The sequence below is a fragment of the Diorhabda carinulata genome, chromosome 6 (assembly GCF_026250575.1).
Source record: "Diorhabda carinulata isolate Delta chromosome 6, icDioCari1.1, whole genome shotgun sequence".
NCBI lineage: Eukaryota > Metazoa > Arthropoda > Insecta > Coleoptera > Chrysomelidae > Diorhabda > Diorhabda carinulata.
In genome coordinates, this window is record NC_079465.1 from 8,540,053 (window position 1) to 8,561,015 (window position 20,963).

The window sequence follows — 20,963 nt, forward strand, 5'->3', positions numbered from 1 at the left end:
TTCGCTTACTTCCGGTATACAACACAAGAGTTCCGCTATAGCCCATTTTTTGCTTCAAATTTATCTGAGCAAATAAAACTGAAACAAATATTGAATTATATTTCCTTGAAAAACAAAACCATGATCGATTTATCAATACCCACGATTCTGATGTCTTCGAATTAAAACCTGTACAATAAAGACATAATACCATCATATACATACCTAATAGAACATGTTATTCATCAATTAACACAATTTATACTCAATCGACGCCATAGAAACATAGTGATTTCAATATTCCGAGACAGCAGAATTGCATTAAAGGCTGAAACGGTTCTAGGTTTGTGCTGGAGTGCAAAGAAATCCTACAGAATTGATGAGTAATGGCTGCAATGTCCAGCTGGGTCGCCAGACTGGAATCTAATCATAAGTAGGCACAGAGGTCATTCTTGGTGAACGATTACATCTCAGTAATTTTCTTGCAAGATTGGATAGAACAGTGGAGGAAACACCTGGTATAAGACAAGCTAAAGTATAATAGATGAGTCTTCTGCTTGTCTTGCCAATCCACAACTCAGTTTAAACAGGAGCTAAATTCGACTGGTCACTGATCTTCTAATCATCTAACTCCATACTCTAGGCATCACGAACAATCCAGAATGCCATTAGTGCACGGAGGAGGAAGAAACTAAAGACTACATTATCAGTGAGAAACCAATTACACGTGCGAGGTCAAACATTTGGACAGACCTCACTACCTAGTGACGTCAAAAGGTTCAAGCCTTTGGTGGATGTGCACGACGGGCATATCAGAAGGCCTATGTGCGCAACTACGTCAAATACAGAAGGTATGTCAAAACTTTGACAATGAAATTTTAAAAACTACCGAACTGAATAAGAAAATATATAAAAAGATGTAGCTGTAATGTATTGCTTGGATTGGACATCTAATATACCACGCAATTTAGTTATTTTCCATAAAAATAAATATGAATAAGCACATCTCCATATTAATTAATCTAAGATGTAGATCTGGGTATTGAAAGAAGTCATTTCAATCATTTTCTATTATAATTGTAGAGGAATGTTTCAAGAATTGTTGAGTTATGAAGAATTTATAAGAAGGAATAGATATTACAGTTCGATTTCGGAGTAACTGAAATTCTATTAAAACTACTGCCAATTCTCAAAACAAGTTTTAATTTTTTTTATACAAACAAAATAAACAGAAACAGTAACAGAACAAAATATTATGATATTGTTGAATTTCTCTTTCTAACTATACATTATTAACAAGCACTTAGTAATTACTTTCAAAAATTTTTCCCAACTTCCTTTTAAAGCTGCGTTTGACCTGAAATTATGAAAACTTGAATATTCATTGGATAAGAAATAATAGTAGATTATTTGGAAAACTTAATTTTCAAACGAACATGGAAAATTATTTTTTATTTATTTACAATTTACCTTAATATGTCAATATCCCCAGCAAATTGACCATAAGCTATTAAAAACTGTTCAAAATCATGTGAAGTCCATAAATTTTGTTTAAAATATTCTACAATTTGAGATAAATCAACAAAAAAGTTTTTCATGTCTCGAGATCTGTGAAGAGTTGTTGCTAATGTTAATATGGCTCTAGTATATAATTTAAAATTAGCTTCCAAGTCTGCATAACTTTTTTGAAGCAATTTTGGTTTTAAATTTACCAATAATAAGCTGAAAATAATAGTTGTATTATTGCTTTAGTTATGTATTTTTTTCATAACATGTTTACATAAAAGTTTTTTTGTTACAGTCTTGTTTCCTTCAACTATTCAGATAATTTGACACGTGTTCCCAGTGCTACAGCAAATTATGAAATAAAATGGATGGTGTACTTGTTTCTAATAAGGTAATCCCAATTTAAACAAGTATCAACATTCTGCATTGATAAAATATGTGAATAGTAATTTGACACTTATTGTGTGCCTTAACACACTGAGATGTTGAAATTGAAATATTTATCAATAATTCTAGGTGTTAAATGATATTACTATTATAAAGAATGATTATATTTGGAAAAATGATAAAACAAATTAAAATTATGCCATTGCATTAGCTTTAAACAAGGAATTTCCTAAATCAAGTAATTGTATGTATTCAGAACCTCCATCTTGTAAGCGAAAACTAACTGCTCCTAACTTTTCCCCAATTACTGCCTTTTGTTTATCATTAAACTCATCACTGTTCACAATTTTTTCATTTAACTGATCCAATATTTGGGAAGCTGCATATGCTTCTAACATTAGTTTTTGAATAAATTCTTCTAAACGTGAATAATCGTTCAAATTTTTACACACAGATAAAAACTCATCAAGCCAATGATTTGGCACTATTCCGGTAACTTCTATAACATTGTCAATATCAATTTTTTCTTGCAATCCTTTGAGTTTAGCACAACTTTGTAGACATGTGATAGCTCTTCTCATATCCCCATTGCTTGTATCCACTAGACTTGTTAAAGTATCGTCGTCGGCAGATATTCCTTCTTCCTTACATATATAAGACAACCTTTCAAATATCATATTCTCATTTAATGGTTTAAATCTAAATTTAGTACATCTAGAAGTAAGAGGTTCTATAATTCTTGATATATAATTACATATTAAACAGAATCTCGTAGTTTTTGTTTCCTTTTCCATAGTTCTACGCAAAGCAGCTTGAGCTGCATGAGTCATTGAATCTGCTTCATCTAGTATTACAATCTTATATGGTGGACAAGGTTTGCCATCTGGTCTGGTGCCACTAGCTGTTAACTGTGCGAACGTTTTCACCTTATCTCTAATAACTTGAATTCCTCGTTCATCAGAAGCATTAAGTTCCAAAATTCTTTCTCTATAGATGTCTCCAAAAAGTTGTCTTGCTGCTGCTAAAATTGTACTTGTTTTTCCAGTACCCGGAGGACCATAAAACAAAAGATTTGGTAAATCTGCACCTAAAATACACTGTTCAAGAACTGAAACCGCTTCATTTTGTTCAACAACATCAGCTACAGTTTTGGGCCTATATTTTTCTACCCAAGGTACCGATTTGGGTTTCTTAATAGGTTTCGAAGCACTTTTCAAGGATGTATCCCCTAGTTTACCGGATTTTAGAAAAGCATGCATCGCAATTAAAAATTTATATTTTCGTTGTAAACAAAATTCTTCTACTTAAATGGCGCGAATTTCATAACATGTCAGCTGTCATCCCAATCATACGAATGGTCTCGATCCATTGAATTTGCAGTGACTAACGTTTAGTTACTAAACTAGATCTTTTTTGCGGGTGCCAATTAAAATGAATTCCGAATTAGTTCGTAACCAATCCAAGATGTCTATTTTACCGCGAACCATTTCATACCATTCCAGAACCAAACGATGGCTTATAAAGCGTTTCTTACTACCGTGACAATCCAAGTGAATGGTCTTTTGAAGTAAAAGTTTAGAATTTATAGAAAAGTCCTTTGTTGACATTTCATGACAGTTTACCATAAAGGTTTATTTGAAACTGTTTCACATTTATAATGAATAAATCTTTTGGGTAAGTATACCTATATGAAGGTATGGCTGACTGTTTAAAGGGCATCCGAGGAGAGTTCGGGCAGAGTTTATTTATAGATCGGGTTTAAAAATGGGAAACCAACAATGTTGTACACAATCTGAAAGAAAATCGAAACCCAAACATGGTTGGTGTGGGATGTTCTGCACATCAAAAAGGCGGTTCACCACGGATGTGATAGTCAGTAGACATGGCCGAACCGAAGCTTTTGAAGAATGTTGTGAAATGACTACTGATAATTAAAAGAAAATGATGACTATTGATTTACAAGAATTGATAGGTTTAATATTTGAAGAAGGTTTTGTTTTCATAACAGAGTATTATTAGTAATTTGAGTTTTATTTTAAAAATAAAAACATTCTAACTAATTATTAAAAAAAATTGTAACAAACTATAATAAGATTCAGTTTTGTTAGATACATTTAAAATACCGATAAAATACGACGAAATTTAATTTTAAGGTTTTAAGGTCGCATTTTAAACTGTTTTTTATTACACTGTCATCATCCCAAAAAAAATCTGTTTTTATGCCTCTTGTGCATAGATTTAACAATAAAGATAGAAAGAGCGTCATATAAGTGGAATTGTACTATTGGAAGAGAGATAAAGAGCATCGGTTTACCACTCTCTCTCTCCCTCTAGTCGCCAACAATAAAATCAAAACTGGTTATACTCCATTTTTGCGATTTTCACTACTCGAAACTTAAACGTCATGGGGATCGAATCAGAATAGAATATGTAGAGATACAGAATGATATAACGATGTTCTTTTTCTCTCAATCAGTAATTACCATACCTCGCTCTCTCTCTCTATCTTTAATTTTAAAGGTTTAACAAATGGCAACCTTACCTAAACGTTTCAGTACTATATTTATCAATATACTAATATAACTGCTTAAATTTTTCTTAATTATGCTTTACTCGAGATATCTAAAGTTCATTACTTCATCTTAGTTTAAATTAAATGCATATTAGTTTTCTGTTACATATTTTTAAACTAATTTTTGATAATTTTTAAAACTTAACCTCATTTTTGTTTTAATCACATTTATACTCAAATCATACGTTCTCCAATTAACAAGACAATTAAATTTTCAAAAAAAGATGGATACAAAAGAAATCATCAATTAAGGCAAAAAAGTCTCTGTAAATACAAAAACTACAAGAGGTACAACAAGAACATCAAAATAAAAAATATGCAACTGAAAATGTGAAGTAAAAAAAAACAATTAGGACCGTAATGGCATCAATAACACCACTTTCAAATACAAAATTTTTCCTTATACATTGAGTACTTTTACATTATTTGATTCAGATTGAGTAACTTATGTTCATATGTTGCATGGGAAACCGAATGGAACTTGTAGTCCAAACAAAAATCCGATATTTACTATAACCAAATCGAAAATTATAATAAACTGAATCGAGTGAACAACCAACATGGAACTGTTACTAAAAAGTGCGAACTGCAAACATCAACTTGAAAGTGCTCATGTGGTTAGTTCTTGGAGAGGAATTAGACTCGGTAGAAAATGCCTTAATAGCATGCAACTAACTTAATCCTCTCCGATATGTCTAATACACGTTTTAGGAAAAACCAACGCACTTACACGAACCCAGGCGAGACGTTTTGAATCGTAAAGAAGCTGTTTCTGTCTCGGAACAGCGAACCGTGCAGTTCTCGAACGCCTACATATCAACAGAGTTACACTGCTCATTCATCGCGCTCGACTCAGCTTAATTTTACGTTTTGTATATCGTTGGATTAAGACGCTCCGTTTTTTTTCTTTATCAAATTTTGATACCATTAGATAGATGTTTTTAGAACGCATATAAAATAAAAAAACCCTTAAAGATCTAAAAAATCCCTTACAATTTAGAAGTCTAAATAGAAAACTTCACAGTTTTAGACTGCCGTTTTGTTTATAGCTAACAGCATTCGGTGTTAATTTACTTGAACTATTTTTCATCAATGTGATAACTGGCCACTATTTCAGCCTTTATTAAAAAAAAAACAGTCTTTGGTGCTATGGAGTTACGAGGTTTGCGACATATGCCAACGATATATTTTTGTGTATAACAGTTTGTTGATGTAGTATGTTAAGTGGTTATCGGACTTTGTTTATCCTTCTTCATCCACGACCTCAAGCCTAGCGCCCATAGATATTATTTATTAGCTTTGTTCGTATTATGTAGTTAGTATGAGAGTTATGTATTCGCGGGTCAAAACGATTCCTTTAATTATTAAATACACTCGCACCAATAAATTATCTTGAACAGGTTCGTAATCGCGTTTTTCAGCGATCCTTAACTGGTTACCAACTGATTCAGAATCAATTCCTGAATCTTAATTTATTATCAACTGGTTCGAAATCGATACTAATTGGGATCCTTCAACAAAGTAATTAAATTAAATTTTATTAATATCAAATATCTTTGATTGGTATAGAAATTTATTAAATAAATATGATGAATTGAAATAACATTAAAAATAAATCTGAAAAAAATGTAAAGAATAATTAAATAACTTACTGCTTATGTTCTTTATCTTTTTCCATTAGGATTTTTAAATCTCTTAATTCAAACAAAAATTCTCTATCCATTTCTAAATCATTATAATCAGTACCTAAAATTTATCCACTATTATGAGTGTCAAGGACTGTTTTTAACTTTGGAAGAAAAATATTGAAAATTACTTGTAAAAATATATCTGTTTAATACACTCTGGAACTTACCGCTTAGATGGTAAGTCCAGTTGTCAATCATAGCTTCACAACAGATTCTAAAATTATTAAACGACATTTGTTGAACCTTTTTCTTTGACGTTTCAAATCGCATACATGCTGTGAATACTATACAAGTATATTTCTTTGCCAGTTCATCTGGTAGGCAAAAATTATTTTTTATATTATCTGTTGTTATACCAGGCAGTTCTTCGACAGTTTTAAATATTCTTTTAACATTGTCAAATTGTCGTCTAAAAAAGAAATTTGAAATATAGCATTTTTTACAGAAAAAATTATGCTATTACTAGCATTTTGTAGATTTCCTGTAGATTTATTAGGAAAAAATTAATTAAACTAATCAAAATATGATACCATTTGCCAAATGTCCTCAAATATGATATCATAAGACATCGATCAATATCAAATGACAATAGATATCAATTCATGTCATTTGAGGATATTCTTCATTTCATAAACCAATTATTACGATAATTTTTTTTCTTAATATTTACAGTTTGCTAACAGAGTCGCTGAGAAAGGGGGCAGATTGCCTCACCAGAGGCTTAATTTTTTTTATTTATACATTTTCTTAGTCCACATTGAGTTCCCCATACTCATAAAAAATTAGATAAATTTTAAACAACTTTAAAATCAACACAACAGAATACAGCATACGACTGTTAATAGTCAAGAAATTGAGATTTCAAAGGAAGACAGAGACTGTTGAGCTCCCACAAATTCACGTAAAAGTGCATCTGCCTTGACAGTTGTAGATATGTTGATGTACATTAGCCCACTGCGCTTAGACCTCAGTTATGACATTTTGATTATTTGATTTTTTCTGTGAAGCCAGAATCACTCACTACAGAAAGCTCCTAACCTGAAAATTTTTTTTAAGGTAGGTCTACATTTTTCCTTATTAACTATGTTATCATTATGAAATTAATAGCTCAATTAAAAATTTAATGCACCTAAATATTTATAATTCATAAAATAATTTTTTCCGTGTACCAAAGTTTACTTATTTTGATTTTTAAAGTTCAAAAGTTTTAGACGTACTTCAAAAAAATGAGACATTGGCCAGTTTATCAACAAGGTTACTTTTTAATTCCCAATTTTGTTCATTTTGTCACGGGAGGAGCTCAGTACCAAACTCTGCCCCAGGCCACCAAAAGTCTCTCAGCGGCCCTGACTGCTAATGCACTATAGTCTCTCACCCCAAAAGTGCAAGGACTTTTTTACTTGTTTACCTTTACCTGCAAGATTTTAATGGTTTTCCAGTCTTCTCTGCTACTTCATCTAAGTCTTTCCTATTTTTTGAAGAAAGTTTCTTACCCAAAACTTCACGAATGACTTCATCATCAAATTCATAGTACCTAAAAATATTTATTAGAATAGGTGTTGACTATACTTGAATCCAAGTACTTTTCAATCAGAAATGAACGAGTTTGAGGATCTATTTGAAAAATAAACTGTTCCTGAAGTTTACTAGGGTAATTCAATAGTTTCTCTAGTAAGGAATAAGTTCTGTAATGATCCAAAACGTCACTAGCAATGAGTTCTAAGGAAGCACCTGTTTTCTGGCCTAAGCCCTTACTGTTGAGAATAGTTACTGCTTCACTTGCTGAAATTATTATGTTTATTAAGAAATAATTTAATTTTTATATAACATTACCAGTATGTCCGTCAATCCATAACTGATAAATTTCTGGATCAACTAATGTATAATTGCTTATGAATACATCTACTTCACTCATATTTTTTATAATTTTAATTCATCTTGTTAAATGTCATATTCAAACCTTAAAAGCTTTATTAATACAAACCAAATATATTCCACCCGTGTTCATTAACCTGTATACAATATATTTTTAAACCATGAAAATTTTTTGACAGTATTTGCCACAGAGCATACACTAGGGGTGCATTCCACTAGGCACCTACGGCACCTGAAATACTCTTTTGGACGTTCCACATAGTCATTACGATCGTTGTGGTCGCGATGAGAACGTCACTCGTGACGTCATAGCTAACGTTCACAACGACCCTTGTCAAGAGGTAGGTCGAATCATGATGTAAAGACTATGTAGTTCATGATGTAAAGACTCGCAGTGAACGTTGAGAGATTTGGCGGATTTTTCAAAACTCAAACAGCGTAGATTGCAACTATGAGAATATATCTCATTATTTAATGGGGTATGTGATATTATATGTATTTTTGAAGTATTCTTCTGAAGATGTTTTGTTTTCATTTTAATGTAAATGGCCTGAACAAATTATAACACAACTTCTTGAAGCTTCCGCTTTATTTTTTCTGTTTTGCCATTGGTTAATATTTATTATCTCTGAAAACGAGGGTTACTTTTTTGACAGTATTTGATCTCTTTTCCGTATATAGTATTGTATTATGTATTATTTTGTAAAATATTGTAATTATAAAAAATAGTTTGAAAATATTTGTCCAGATTTTACATGTGAATTACAAATTTTTCTAATAATATTAGCAATCAGTAAGATAAAGAAATGATATGAGATAGATTTTTATGCGGTCATGTATTTAGAACTGCCTAACTTCTTTTATTTATAGTTATTTTGAATTTCCTATTGTTTACCAAAAGTTTTTTTCCAATTAGAATTTAACTACCATTATGGAACCTCCTCAGATTATAAAATTAAATGAAGACGTTATAAACCGAATAGCAGCTGGTGAAATAATACAACGACCTGCAAACGCGTTAAAAGAACTTATAGAAAATAGGTATAAATATATATTAAATATAAAAATGTATTAACTTTACTATTCTATTTACAGTCTTGATGCTAAATCAACAAATATTCAGATAACCGTAAAAAATGGGGGGCTCAAGATGTTACAGGTAATATTTAGGAAATATTTTATTTAATATTAGGAAATATTTTAAATATTGAATAAATCACTTATGATAGATTCAGGATAATGGAACTGGTATAAGAAAGGAAGACTTTGAAATAGTGTGTGAAAGATTTACGACTTCTAAACTAAGAGAATTCGCAGATCTACATAAAATAGCTACTTATGGTTTTCGTGGAGAAGCATTAGCAAGTATATCTCATATTGCACATTTGACTATTACTTCTAAAACAAAAAATGATATATGTGCGTACCAGTAAGTATTCTATTTTATTTTGTGCCGAGAATTTAACTTTTATAGTATTTATTCTACTGTTGATCTAGGTTTCTCTTATACAACCTTTTCTTTTCATTCTTTTTCAAAATTTATTGTATTAGTATATACTGCCGACCAAAAGTTTAAGTCCACATTAAAACAACATAGTTATCTATCAATTGTAGTGAAACCCCATAAGATAAATAAAAGATATGTACACCTGCAAATACTATTGCTGATATCAAATAATTGAAGAAATTATTCATTTATTTACTTCCAAGTTATTAAAGTATTGTTTTCAAATACTGGCAAATGCTGCATTACACCCAAGTGGTAGAGCCATAATAATTTATGTGCTAATAACTAATTGCTTTCTTTTCTCCTCATCTGTCAATAATAAGCTGCTAATAGCACTTGCTTCTGACTTATTATTACCTGAGGTTATATAGGTTTGTTCACAAACAATCCGAATTAGTCTAAACTTGTGGTTGCTGCACTGAAGACATCTTCAAATAGAAAAAAGAAAGCAAAATTAGCAGTAAAGTGCCACCATTGTTTTACATAATGAAAGCAAATTATCGAAGACTTGTGTTCATGGCATAATAATTTGATAAAGGGAGACAGACAGTTTTCAAGATCGTTCATGCTCGTGAAGGTCGAGAGTTACCACGTTAAGTGAAGATATTTTTATTGTTGTTACTAGCAAGCAAAATAGATGCTTAACAACACCAGAAACCTGTATTGAGGTAGACAAAATCTGAATTAGAAAGTAAGTAAAACAGCAACTAAGAGATGTGAAGACAAGAAAATTGGACTCAAGAAGATTTTAAAAAAGTTCTTTGGACTGATAAATCTAAGTTTGAGCTATTTGGTTCAAAACGAAGAATTTACGTCGATGTAGTGCCTAAAAAAAGACTATGCCAGGCTGTGTAGTCCCAACAATCAAGCATGGTAGTGGCTCAATTAAGGCCTGGGGTTGCTTTTTTAGTCATGGAACTGACGATTTAGAACAAAATGCCATTCCTTCAGGTTTGCAATTAATTGGAGATGGATTCATTTTGAAACAGGACAATTATCCCAAATATAATTACAAATTATGCAGATGCTATTTGAAAGAGAAAGAGGCACAAGCAGAGTTAATAAACTTGGTTTGACCTCCTCAGATCCCAATCTCAATCCCATTGAACTTTTGTGTGTGTGGGAACCTCCATAATTGCGGTCCATTCTTGTGAGAAGAAATATGGAATGCTTTATGCGAAATATCGATTGTCAAAAAGTTTTTTATTGGATGATTTTAGATGATTTATCAGTTTATATAAAACTTTTCGAGTTTTATTTAATTTTTTCTGCTTTAATTAAGGTGGTCTGAAACTTTTCACCTGTATTGTAATTGGAAAGTGAGAATACTAATTGTTTCTATTTGATTCAATTATTTTTCAGAGGATCTTTTGTTGATGGTAAATTACAGGGTACTCCTAAACCTACTGCTGGAAATCAAGGAACTATTATAACAGTTGAAGACTTATTCTACAATATGAGTGTAAGAAAAAAAGCATTAAGGTCTGCAGCTGAGGAATATCAAAAGATCTCTGATGTTGTTGGTAAATATGCAGTTCATAATGCCCATGTAGGTACGAATTTTTCATTTTGACTAATTTCACATGAAAAGTTTCATTAACATAATCTTTTAGGTTTTGCGCTAAAAAGATCCAATGAAAGTAATGATATTCGGACAAATCCGAATTCAAACCAAGTGGATAATATACGGGTTATCTATGGAAATGGAATAGCTAGAGAGTTGATTGAGTTTTCCATGGAAAATGAACAATTTCAGTTTAAAGTTAATGGATACATTTCTAATGTCAATTATTCTCCCAAGAAATTTCAATTTTTGTTGTTTATTAACCATCGTTTAGTTGACTGCCAAAGTAAGTAGTATAAATTTAGAAAAAATATTTTTATGGCAAAAACAATTTGATATTATTTATTATAGTTTTCATGGTGTTTTATACAATGACTAGGTCTACTTTTTTCCATTTATATTTTATAAATTTGTTATTTGGTCACACCTTTGGACAGGCAGGAGCTCCTTATATATATATATATATATATATATATATATATATATATATATATATATATATATATATATATATATATATATTATTTATTTATATATATATACAGGGTGATTCATTAAGAATGTCCAATCTCTGAACTGTACATTCTAAACCTCAAAATATGATAAATATGATGATTCTGCTCAACATGCCTTATGCAAATATTACTAGTTTCAGTAGCTAAATTTTGAAATGCTTGAAGTTCATGGGTTCCTTATTGGTGTTTTGCATATAACACAACAGAACACACTGAAACTAAATACACACCTTATGAACTAATTTTCGGGAAGCAAGCAAAAATACTTTCTAATATAAAGTCTTATGTAGATTCCATTATATAACTTTGACAATTATCTTCGTGAACTAAAATACAGATTGCAGCAAACATGTAATGATTCATGAATAATTTGAATGTATCAAAAAGTAAAAGAAAATATATATATGGAGATAAGATTCTGTTAAAAAATATTACTAAAAGTAAATTGGAACCGCTGTATATTTCTATGAGGTTATTGAGGAAAAATCTCCAAATATTGTTATAAAAATAGGATAAAAGTTCATAAAAATAGAGTAAAGTTGTATAATACCAAAAAAAATAACAAGATGCATCCCAAAAATATATTACCACCTTGTGCATTTAAAAATATAAATCACATTATTGGAATTTTGGGTGCTTTCATAAGCATTTATTGTTTTATTTTACTATATTTATAATCAACTATTTTTGTGATGATCTACCAATTTCTTTTGACTTTGCTAGTTCTAATGATTTAAAAGGATTTTTAATAAACTTATGTTGGGGAAATGACGTGTTTTTTTTTGTAGACTAAGTTTAATTAAGTTAAACTTAGTTATCACATATTACTACATACCTAATGCCAAATATGTTCAAGTGATAATTAATAAGGTATTTTTATTGTAGTTATAGCTAAATTGATAAAGTTTTCTTACTCTATTCCAAAATATTGGTATTTTATTGAATTATTTATAATCTGCAGGTTTAAAGAGATCTATAGATCATGTATATTCAACCTATTTGCCCAAAAACACCCATCCATTTGTTTACTTAAGTCTTGAATTGGATCCAACAAATATAGATGTAAATGTTCATCCCACTAAACATGAAGTACATTTTTTACATGAAGATCAAATCGTTGAGTGTATTGCCACTGCATTGGAAACTAAACTTTTAGGATCTAATAATTCAAGAACTTTCTTTACACAGGTATTATCAATATTTGTTTCTGAGTGAGTTACTTGAGCAATTTTTCTAACATTTGTCAACAAATCTGGAATCCAATATGCATATAGCTTCTAAACATTCCCATCTTCATTGAAAATTAAGTAGTCAGTTATACGAATATTCTGACAGTACTTTTTGGGTAGTAGTAGCACCTTCAAAAAATATTTATTGTTTTTGGTATTATTTTTAGTCTAAGTTACCAAAAGTACTTAATATAGAGGTTCCAGATGCCAAAGAGAACAATAATAGCCATACTAAAACTGTAAATGCAAGTAGTATGGTTAGAACAGATGCAAGAGAACAAAAATTGGAAAAATTTTTTGGAGATATTCAAAAGAAACATGAAAATGGCTCGACGGCACAAAAATGTGGGAACTCATCTTTCATAGAAACGGATAATAACGCCCTCAATGAATCATTTTTAAATAGAGCGGACAATTTGGAAACAAACATAAATCTGAATAGATCAGTTGTTGATCCAAAGGTAGAAACAGAAGGTTAGTATTGTATATTATTCTAAAATGGTTCAAACTATTAAAATGATTATTGTATATATTTAATTTCTTGATTTGTATAAAAAAATTCAATACCGTCAATTGGGGTGACTTTGCCCCTCGGGGATCTTTGCCCGGTTTTTGAGAAAATTTTCACCGTTGGCACCACTGAGTTTTTAGCAGTTGAGGAATTTATTATCATTCCAAACAGCTGTTTAGTACATTAGGCGCCTCTGATGTAACTTAGATCAACCTTCCCAGATGTACCGTTGGCACCACTGAGTTTTTGGCGGTCTAGGAATTTCTTATCATTCCAAACAGCTGTTTTGTCTACCAAACATTCAACAAGTGTTTTGTAGTGGAGTTGAACTTTAGTTTGTGGAGCCTCTCTGAACAAAAAGTGAGTTAAATCAACTATATAGTTTATTTAGGTATATAATGAGGATTGACTAAAGTTTTTGTTTTTGTTTAGTTCGTTTAATTAAAATTAAAAAACCTTGTGGGCAAAATCACCTCGCCAGAAAAACCTTCACCAGAAAAACAGGGTTTAATCTTCATTAAATTACCATTTTTGAATATTGTAATGCTAATTTCACCTATGAAAATTATTGAAGTCTTATTATAACCATTCTATGTTTTTCTATCTACATTACAAAGTGAACAAAATGTTTGATTTAATAATTTCTTCATTTATCCTATTCTCTATTACGAAAACTAATTTTGAAATATTTTTTTATAATAATTTTCCTATATTCTCCCTCGTTTCAGATATTCCTACCATGGTACGCAAATGCCAGAGAAAGCTGGGTACACAACCCTATATAAATTATTCAAAAGAAGTTCTGCAGTCAGATCATGAAGAAGAAGACTGTAGACTAACTGTTTCCTCTGGCCAATGTATCGAACCAGACAGCATCGCATACAATGTTGGAGATTTCCTTGTTTTTGAAGTTAAAGAAAGAAATCAGTGGTATATTACAGGGCAAAAATACAAAGCTTTTATATTCTTGCGATCATCTGACAAGGGAAAAACATTCAGATACCCTGAAATTTTAGATGAGGCCAGAATTCAACGTGCAGACATTGTTTTCAAAGCAGATAATGCACTAGAAACGAGTTTTCCATTTTTTTCAAGATTTTTCCAAATATTTTTGAAGTGTCTTTAATTTTTTTGATGTGTGTATTAAAGTGTTTATTTGGCCATCCTTTATTTTCATTGGGTATTTTTAAAGTGTGATCTAAATGAGTTCATTAAAGAATTAATTTTGGTGTAATTAATGTTTAATATTTTTATATAAAAATATACAATATTTGCTGTTAAGCCGTAAATAGTGTTCAAAGTATTATAAAATTAGTAATAATATGGCGACATTAACACCAACGAAAAGATGTTCCAATAACTCTCCACTATCAGTGAATGAAAAACTTATTATTTTAAATGTACACGATTGCATAAAATACGATTACTCGAAATTTACTGTACAAGAAACTGTCGACCGAATGACTGGAGTTCGAAAGTCCACCGTTTTTAAATTATTGCGGGAGAGAAAGATAGCAGGCCAAGTGGAACATCCCAAGAAAAGTCTAGGTAGATCAGTAAAAGTCCTTGATGAAGACACCAAAAGTGTAATTCGAAGATAAGTTCACTCTTTTTATTTTAAAAAAGAAATACCCATCCTAGATAAGATTTTAATGGAGCTTGGCCAGGATGACAGTATTCCGTTGATAACTAAAAAACTTTTATGGACCACTTTGAGAAATATGGATTTTGACTGGGAAAAGCATAATCGTAAAGCACTTTTACTGGAAAGCGATGAAATTGTTTGCTGGCGACGAAAATACTTAAGAAGTATAAAGCAGTACAGAACAGAGCAGAAGAAAATCTTTTATCTTGATGAGACGTGGATTAATGAAGGTTATACAGTACCAAAAATATGGTAAGACAAAAATATAACCAGTGCTCGCTAAGCTTTCATGGAAGGCCTGTCAACGGGTATTAAGGTGCCTTTAGGTAAAGGGAAAAGACTAATAATCGTCCATATTTGAAGCGAAGAGGATTTTTAAAAGAATGTTTGCTAACCTTTCAGTCGTGCCATACGGGAGATTAACACGAGGACGTGAATTCGGATGTTTTTGAAGACTATTTTGATGAAATGATAAAATATCTTCCGGCTGATTCAGTAGTAGTTATGGATAACGCAAGTTATCATTCTCGACGCATAGAGAAGACTCCAACTTCATCTTGGAGAAAACAAGAAATTTTGACTGGTTAACCACGAAAAGTATTGAATTTGAAGATAATTTGATAAAAAAGAACTATTAGCTATAGCAAATTTACACAAACATCGTTTCATGAAATACGTCGTGGAAGATATAGCAGAAAAACATAGTGTAATTGTGCTGCGCACACCGCCATATCATTGCAAACTAAATCCTATAGAACTTATATGGGCGCAAGTGAAAGGATTTGTAGCAAGACACAACACAACATTCAAAATGAAAAACGTTAAGCTACTGTTTGATCAAGCCATTAAGGAGGTGACACCAGAGAACTGACGAAAAGCAGTCCAGCATGTCATTAAAGAAGAGGAGAAAATGTGGGATCTTGACTACTGATCGATCGAACCGTCGACCCGTTAATTATAACGTCAAGAGAAGATGACAGTTCCTCAAATGACGAAGAATATTATGATTTTTTATAATTTATGTATGTATATAATGTATTTTTTGTATAATGTTCAATAAAAAATAAGTGTACCTAATGCTATGTACATAATGCCTAATTTTTATTCTGTTAAAATAAAATTCTTTCCTTTTTACGAGTATCCTACCGGCACGCCTTTGGCACACTATTTTCAATGTTTGTGAATGGATAACTATGGCTAAACCCATATATTGACCTCAACCCGGGTGGTATTACCTGCACTTGATAAAAAAAAATTTACGATGACATCAATGCCAAACTATGAAAGTGGTTTAAATATTCGTTGGGTCACTCTGTAGTCCCTTTGCATACCTAACTCTATACCTTTCTGAAATAAACTATAAATAAAGTAGTTTTATATTCTCTTTAATCCTGGTCCTTCCAACATGTCAGAGTGTTAAATTGCCCACAAGGGGAATATGAACCTATAAACATAGGAAAATGGTGGGAGGGCAATGTTACCCCTATCATAGCGATGACTTTGCCCACCCACTTTTTAATTTTTGATGACAAGCTATAATGAAGAAAAAATATTAATTCAGTGGTTTCAGATCGTAGTCGCACAGATGGGGTGATTTTTTTCTGGAAAATCCATCACAAATATCCGAAATTTGATTGTAAACTTTAAAAATGGACAAAGTCCCGATTGACGATATTATTTTTTAGTTATATAGGGAGTTATTTTTTTAGCTGATAGAAATCTCAGACTTATCGTTGAAGCTTAAATAATCTGGCATTGGATAAAGAACATTACATTAAAAAATGCTTAATTATTTGTTTTAGTTAAGATGGCACAAGATCATCCCTCGTCTAAAACATCTAAAATAGAATATGTTGAGGAACCACAGAAAACAATTGTTAGCAATGAATTGAATGCATTTTTCATCAACAAAATAACAAGGTATATATATCATTCACACACAGTAACCTAACTTTAGGCATTGGATTTAAGATTTTATATCAATATGTTGCTGAAGATCTTTATTTTCATGATAATCTGTTTGATTTAATAATATACTGACTTGAACTTGGATTAAGGAATTAGAGTCATTTAATCCTAATTTGATTTAGTTTCATCAACTTTTTCTTCCTAACCTAATATAACTTTAGGCATTGGATTCAATATTTTGCTGCAGATCTCTATTTTATAATTTTTTCGAATTAATTATACACTAACTTGAACTTGGATTAAGGAATTAAAGCCATTTTATCTCAATTTGATTTATTTTTACTATCTTTTTCTTCAAAATTCCGTCAACACAACTCACTTTTCACAATATTTCTTTTTATATAAATACTTGGCATAGAAGATTTATTACCATATTCTTATTAAATTAATTACATACTAACTACATTTTATTCTAATTTTTTATTAATAACAGCCTCTGTTTTTCTTCAATAACCCATTAACACAATTTCTTCTTTAAGTATATCTATTTATGAGATCTTCACATCTTAACTTATTAATTTTTCAGAAAATTTACAATATTTTTTATGTTCATGTTTTCACTTAGAATCTCCGCTATATTCACTGAAATGTTATACTTCTTGCAGCTTTACTCAGTTAATAAATTAACAGAAAAATAAGCCAAAATCTTCATATTAAAAGCTAATTGTCAGTAATGTGTTAATTTTTGTGGGTAATCTGGTTATTACAGAAATTGTAGGGTCTACGTCTATTGAACTAATGCCTTCAGGATCAGTAGACCATTAGATAAGACTCAGATTTGATATCTTGATTTTGATTTACCTATTGGAACTATTCTAAACTGAAAGTTGGTTTTCGCACATATTTTTTTTTTATTTTGGTCCAGAATAATGATTCTTTCAAATGTAGACTTAGTCCGTGCTGATGCATTGAGAAGAGAAGGCCGGAACGTATGATGCAGAAACGCTTGGGGTAGCGAAGGGACTGGTAGCTACGATTAGAGAGCTGGCAGATTTATCACGCTGTCGTCGTAGAGCAATGGGAAAGTGTTCTATTTACGGAGGGGTCTCTATTTGATCTATACCAAACAGATGATCGAAACAGAATGTAGAGGATGATCAGGGGAGCAATTTGCTCAATACACTCTTCGAGAATTACAGCTTGTCGAAAGATCAGTTATGATTTGGGGTGCTCCTAGAGGCTGTGATTCTATTCACTCCATTTATTGGTGACCAATTCATTTTGATTCTTGTCCAGATACCGCCAGAAAAGTTACCATATACTTGGAGCAAGTGGAAATCACATTTTTGGACTGGCCTGCACGATCTCCTGATATAAATCCCATAGAGTATTTGTGGGACAATTTAGTGAAACGTGTTAAACATCGTCAACCTCCTCAACCTCCTCCTAGTGACTTAAGTTAGCCCCAAATTACTTTTCATGAAGAATGAGATGGTATGCTGGTGGAGTACGCCCAGAATAATCGATGAAAATCATTCATTTATAGCAAATTTTGTGTATATAACTTATAAATTAACAAATTTTTATCTCAAATTAAAAAGATTAATATATTTAACAAAATTATACCAAATCTGAGTGTCCTTTTTTTGCTGTTAAGTGTTTATATGTCACAATAAAATAAATAATAAAATAAAAAAGGATAATTTGTACATTGGGATTCACTCCTGGTTGTTTTCTGTTGACCCAGCTAGTTGATCTACTTTCTCATTTACTTTTAAGCAGAATGTGATGCTACAAACATAAATTCGACGGTGGCATCTTCATACGCCATTTCTGTTTTGATCAGTAATATCATAGAATTTTTAGTAGGTTGTTGGATAGTTTGGAGTGAGCTAAATAAATCTATTCATGTTATAGATAAGGACATTTTTTTATTTTTTAATGAGTGCTTATTGCCTGTAACTCTGCAGTGAATTAGGCAGGAAGGATTGACTGGCTAACAATTAAATTTCAACTATGTATTTGTGGTGAGGATAACTGGTTCTACACTGTCTGATGATTTGAAAACTTAGTGAATATCACATAGTGGTTTTGATAGTTTCCATTCCTGTTGAAAAAACCATTTTTTTTCAACATATTGAGGATGGAATTCATTTTGGGTATGGAAATCAACCAGGATGAGTAAATATTTGTTGGGAAATCTTACAGGATTCTTCTGGTAAAATAGTGGGTTCAAGCTTTTAGATAGAGTTGTACAAAATTCGCCTGTTTCTATTCATAGAGCTGTGTTCCAGATGGTCTCCAGAATTTTAATATCGACATGCACAAAATATGGCAGCGTAGGATAGTTTAGATCTAACTGAAGATTTATATGTATGTAACAATGTATTTTGGTCTGCTCCTTAATTTTGAAAAGCTATAGTTTTGTCATGCCTAAGAAATGAAGATTATTTGTTAAATTGAGTATTTGATTGAATAGCTTCTGATGTGGTGTGGGTTTGTGAATAAATACACGTAGTTTTTGTTGAAGAGAATTGTAATCCAGTCGAATAAACGTCAAGATGTCAAGTTTTTCTTTTGGCAAATGAAACTAAGTCATCAGCATCTAATCTGAGGTTGACAAGTGGGAAGCATTGATCTAGTATATCATAAATGACTAATAAAAGAGTGTAGTGTTTATTATTATTTATTGGCATATTAACTTATATTTAGAAATTAGAACTTATGTTGACCTAATTTTTAGTTAATTCGAACCCATTTTTTTAAATATCCTATTTGCACAACTTGTGTCAATTGTTAATTCATGTTCTTATAATCTCTTCTTTAAACATCTTTGTGTTTATGTATTCATTGTCTTATCCTTCATATTCCTTTTGGTCAATCAATTTTCGTTTGTCTGAAGCTTCTTCTGTAGACAAAATAATCAAATAATTTTTGAGACAGGTAAAATAATAAAATATATACTGTTTTTTTTTTCTGATCTTTTCTAGTTCAAATTTTTATCCATCACTTTTCTGTAGTTTTATATCATATAAACTTGTCAATTTTTAGGTATGACACAAAACTAACGAGTGTTTTAGAGCTACGGAAAGAAATAGAAGAAAATTGCCATAGGCTTTTAAGAGAAACATTTGCCCAACATGTTTTCGTCGGTAGTGTAGATCCGTCTCAAGCATTGATTCAATATAGTACTAAAATGTTTCTTTGTAATACCAAATTGGTATTAGAAGAACTTTTCTACCAGTTTATTATGTATAATTTTCAAAATTTCGACAGTTACATTTTTTCCAATAAAATATCAATTTTTGAGTTGGCGAGAATCTGTTTAGATCTGGAGGAAACAGGATGGACTCCTGAAGATGGTGATAAGTCAGAACTTTCAAAACGTATTACACATATTTTATCAGAGAAGGGACCAATGCTGCAAGATTATTTTTCTATGGAAATAGATGAAATGGGAAATATATGCAGTATTCCAATATTATTAGGTAAAACAATATTTTTGCCATATTAATTTTTTTGTAATTAATGTTGTTATGGGCTTTTAGACAATTATTTGCCAGATCCAAAAGCTTTGCCGATGTATGTAGTTCGATTAGCTACTGAAGTGAACTGGGAAATAGAAAAAGAATGTTTTCAAAATTTTGCTAGAGAAACTGCAAGATTTTATTCTAACGTACCAGAAGAAGTTAATCAAAACGGAAAGGATTGGCAATGGGTAACAGAACATGTTCTTTATCCGGCTTTAAAAGAATATTTCATACCCCCTAAAATCTTTGCGGAAAATGGTGCACTATTAGAAATAGCAGATTTGCATAATTTGTACAAAGTTTTCGAGAGATGTTGATTGTTGTTATATTGTGCTTTAACAATAGAACATAGTTGACTGATCATCCATTATTTAAACAATTGAGACATTTTTAACAAAATGTTAGAATTTAAGTGATTCAAATGTACAATTCCTAATACCTGGTTCATGATATTTAAATGTAAAATATAATTAATTCAAAATTGGAGGGAGATTATAATTTAAACAACTGACTTCTAATGTGGAGACTGTATTATCATCTTGTGATG

At 31.0% G+C, this 20,963-nt stretch overlaps 3 protein-coding genes across 4 annotated transcripts; 1 reads left to right on the forward strand and 2 right to left on the reverse strand.

The window, feature by feature from the left end:
* Positions 1–1,165: 1,165 nt before the first annotated feature.
* On the reverse strand, positions 1,166–8,312 carry LOC130895624 (acidic fibroblast growth factor intracellular-binding protein). The gene is made up of 7 exons (XM_057803034.1): positions 7,966–8,312; positions 7,716–7,914; positions 7,547–7,666; positions 6,300–6,541; positions 6,097–6,190; positions 1,450–1,701; positions 1,166–1,336 (listed from the first exon to the last, which is right to left on the reverse strand). The coding sequence occupies exons 1-7, from the start codon at positions 8,045–8,047 to the stop codon at positions 1,258–1,260; spliced, it is 1,068 nt and encodes a 355-aa protein (XP_057659017.1). The 5' UTR covers positions 8,048–8,312; the 3' UTR covers positions 1,166–1,257.
* Positions 2,021–3,666, reverse strand: LOC130895625 (replication factor C subunit 4). The gene has a single exon (XM_057803035.1). It carries the CDS (start codon positions 3,129–3,131, stop codon positions 2,067–2,069), a length of 1,065 nt encoding a protein of 354 aa, XP_057659018.1. The 5' UTR covers positions 3,132–3,666; the 3' UTR covers positions 2,021–2,066.
* LOC130895622 (DNA mismatch repair protein Mlh1) lies at positions 8,272–20,902 on the forward strand. Of its 2 annotated transcripts, XM_057803032.1 has the most exons (11): positions 8,272–8,486; positions 8,924–9,048; positions 9,103–9,166; positions 9,237–9,436; positions 10,877–11,067; positions 11,128–11,364; positions 12,555–12,781; positions 12,990–13,296; positions 16,781–16,898; positions 19,938–20,374; positions 20,435–20,902. In XM_057803032.1, exons 2-11 carry the CDS (start codon positions 8,939–8,941, stop codon positions 20,731–20,733), a joined length of 2,190 nt encoding a protein of 729 aa, XP_057659015.1. In that variant the 5' UTR covers positions 8,272–8,486; positions 8,924–8,938; the 3' UTR covers positions 20,734–20,902. The 2 variants fall into 2 exon arrangements, with proteins under 2 accessions (XP_057659015.1, XP_057659014.1); XM_057803031.1 differs by lacking the exon at positions 8,272–8,486 and having other exon boundaries at positions 8,538–9,048.
* Positions 20,903–20,963: the final 61 nt, after the last annotated feature.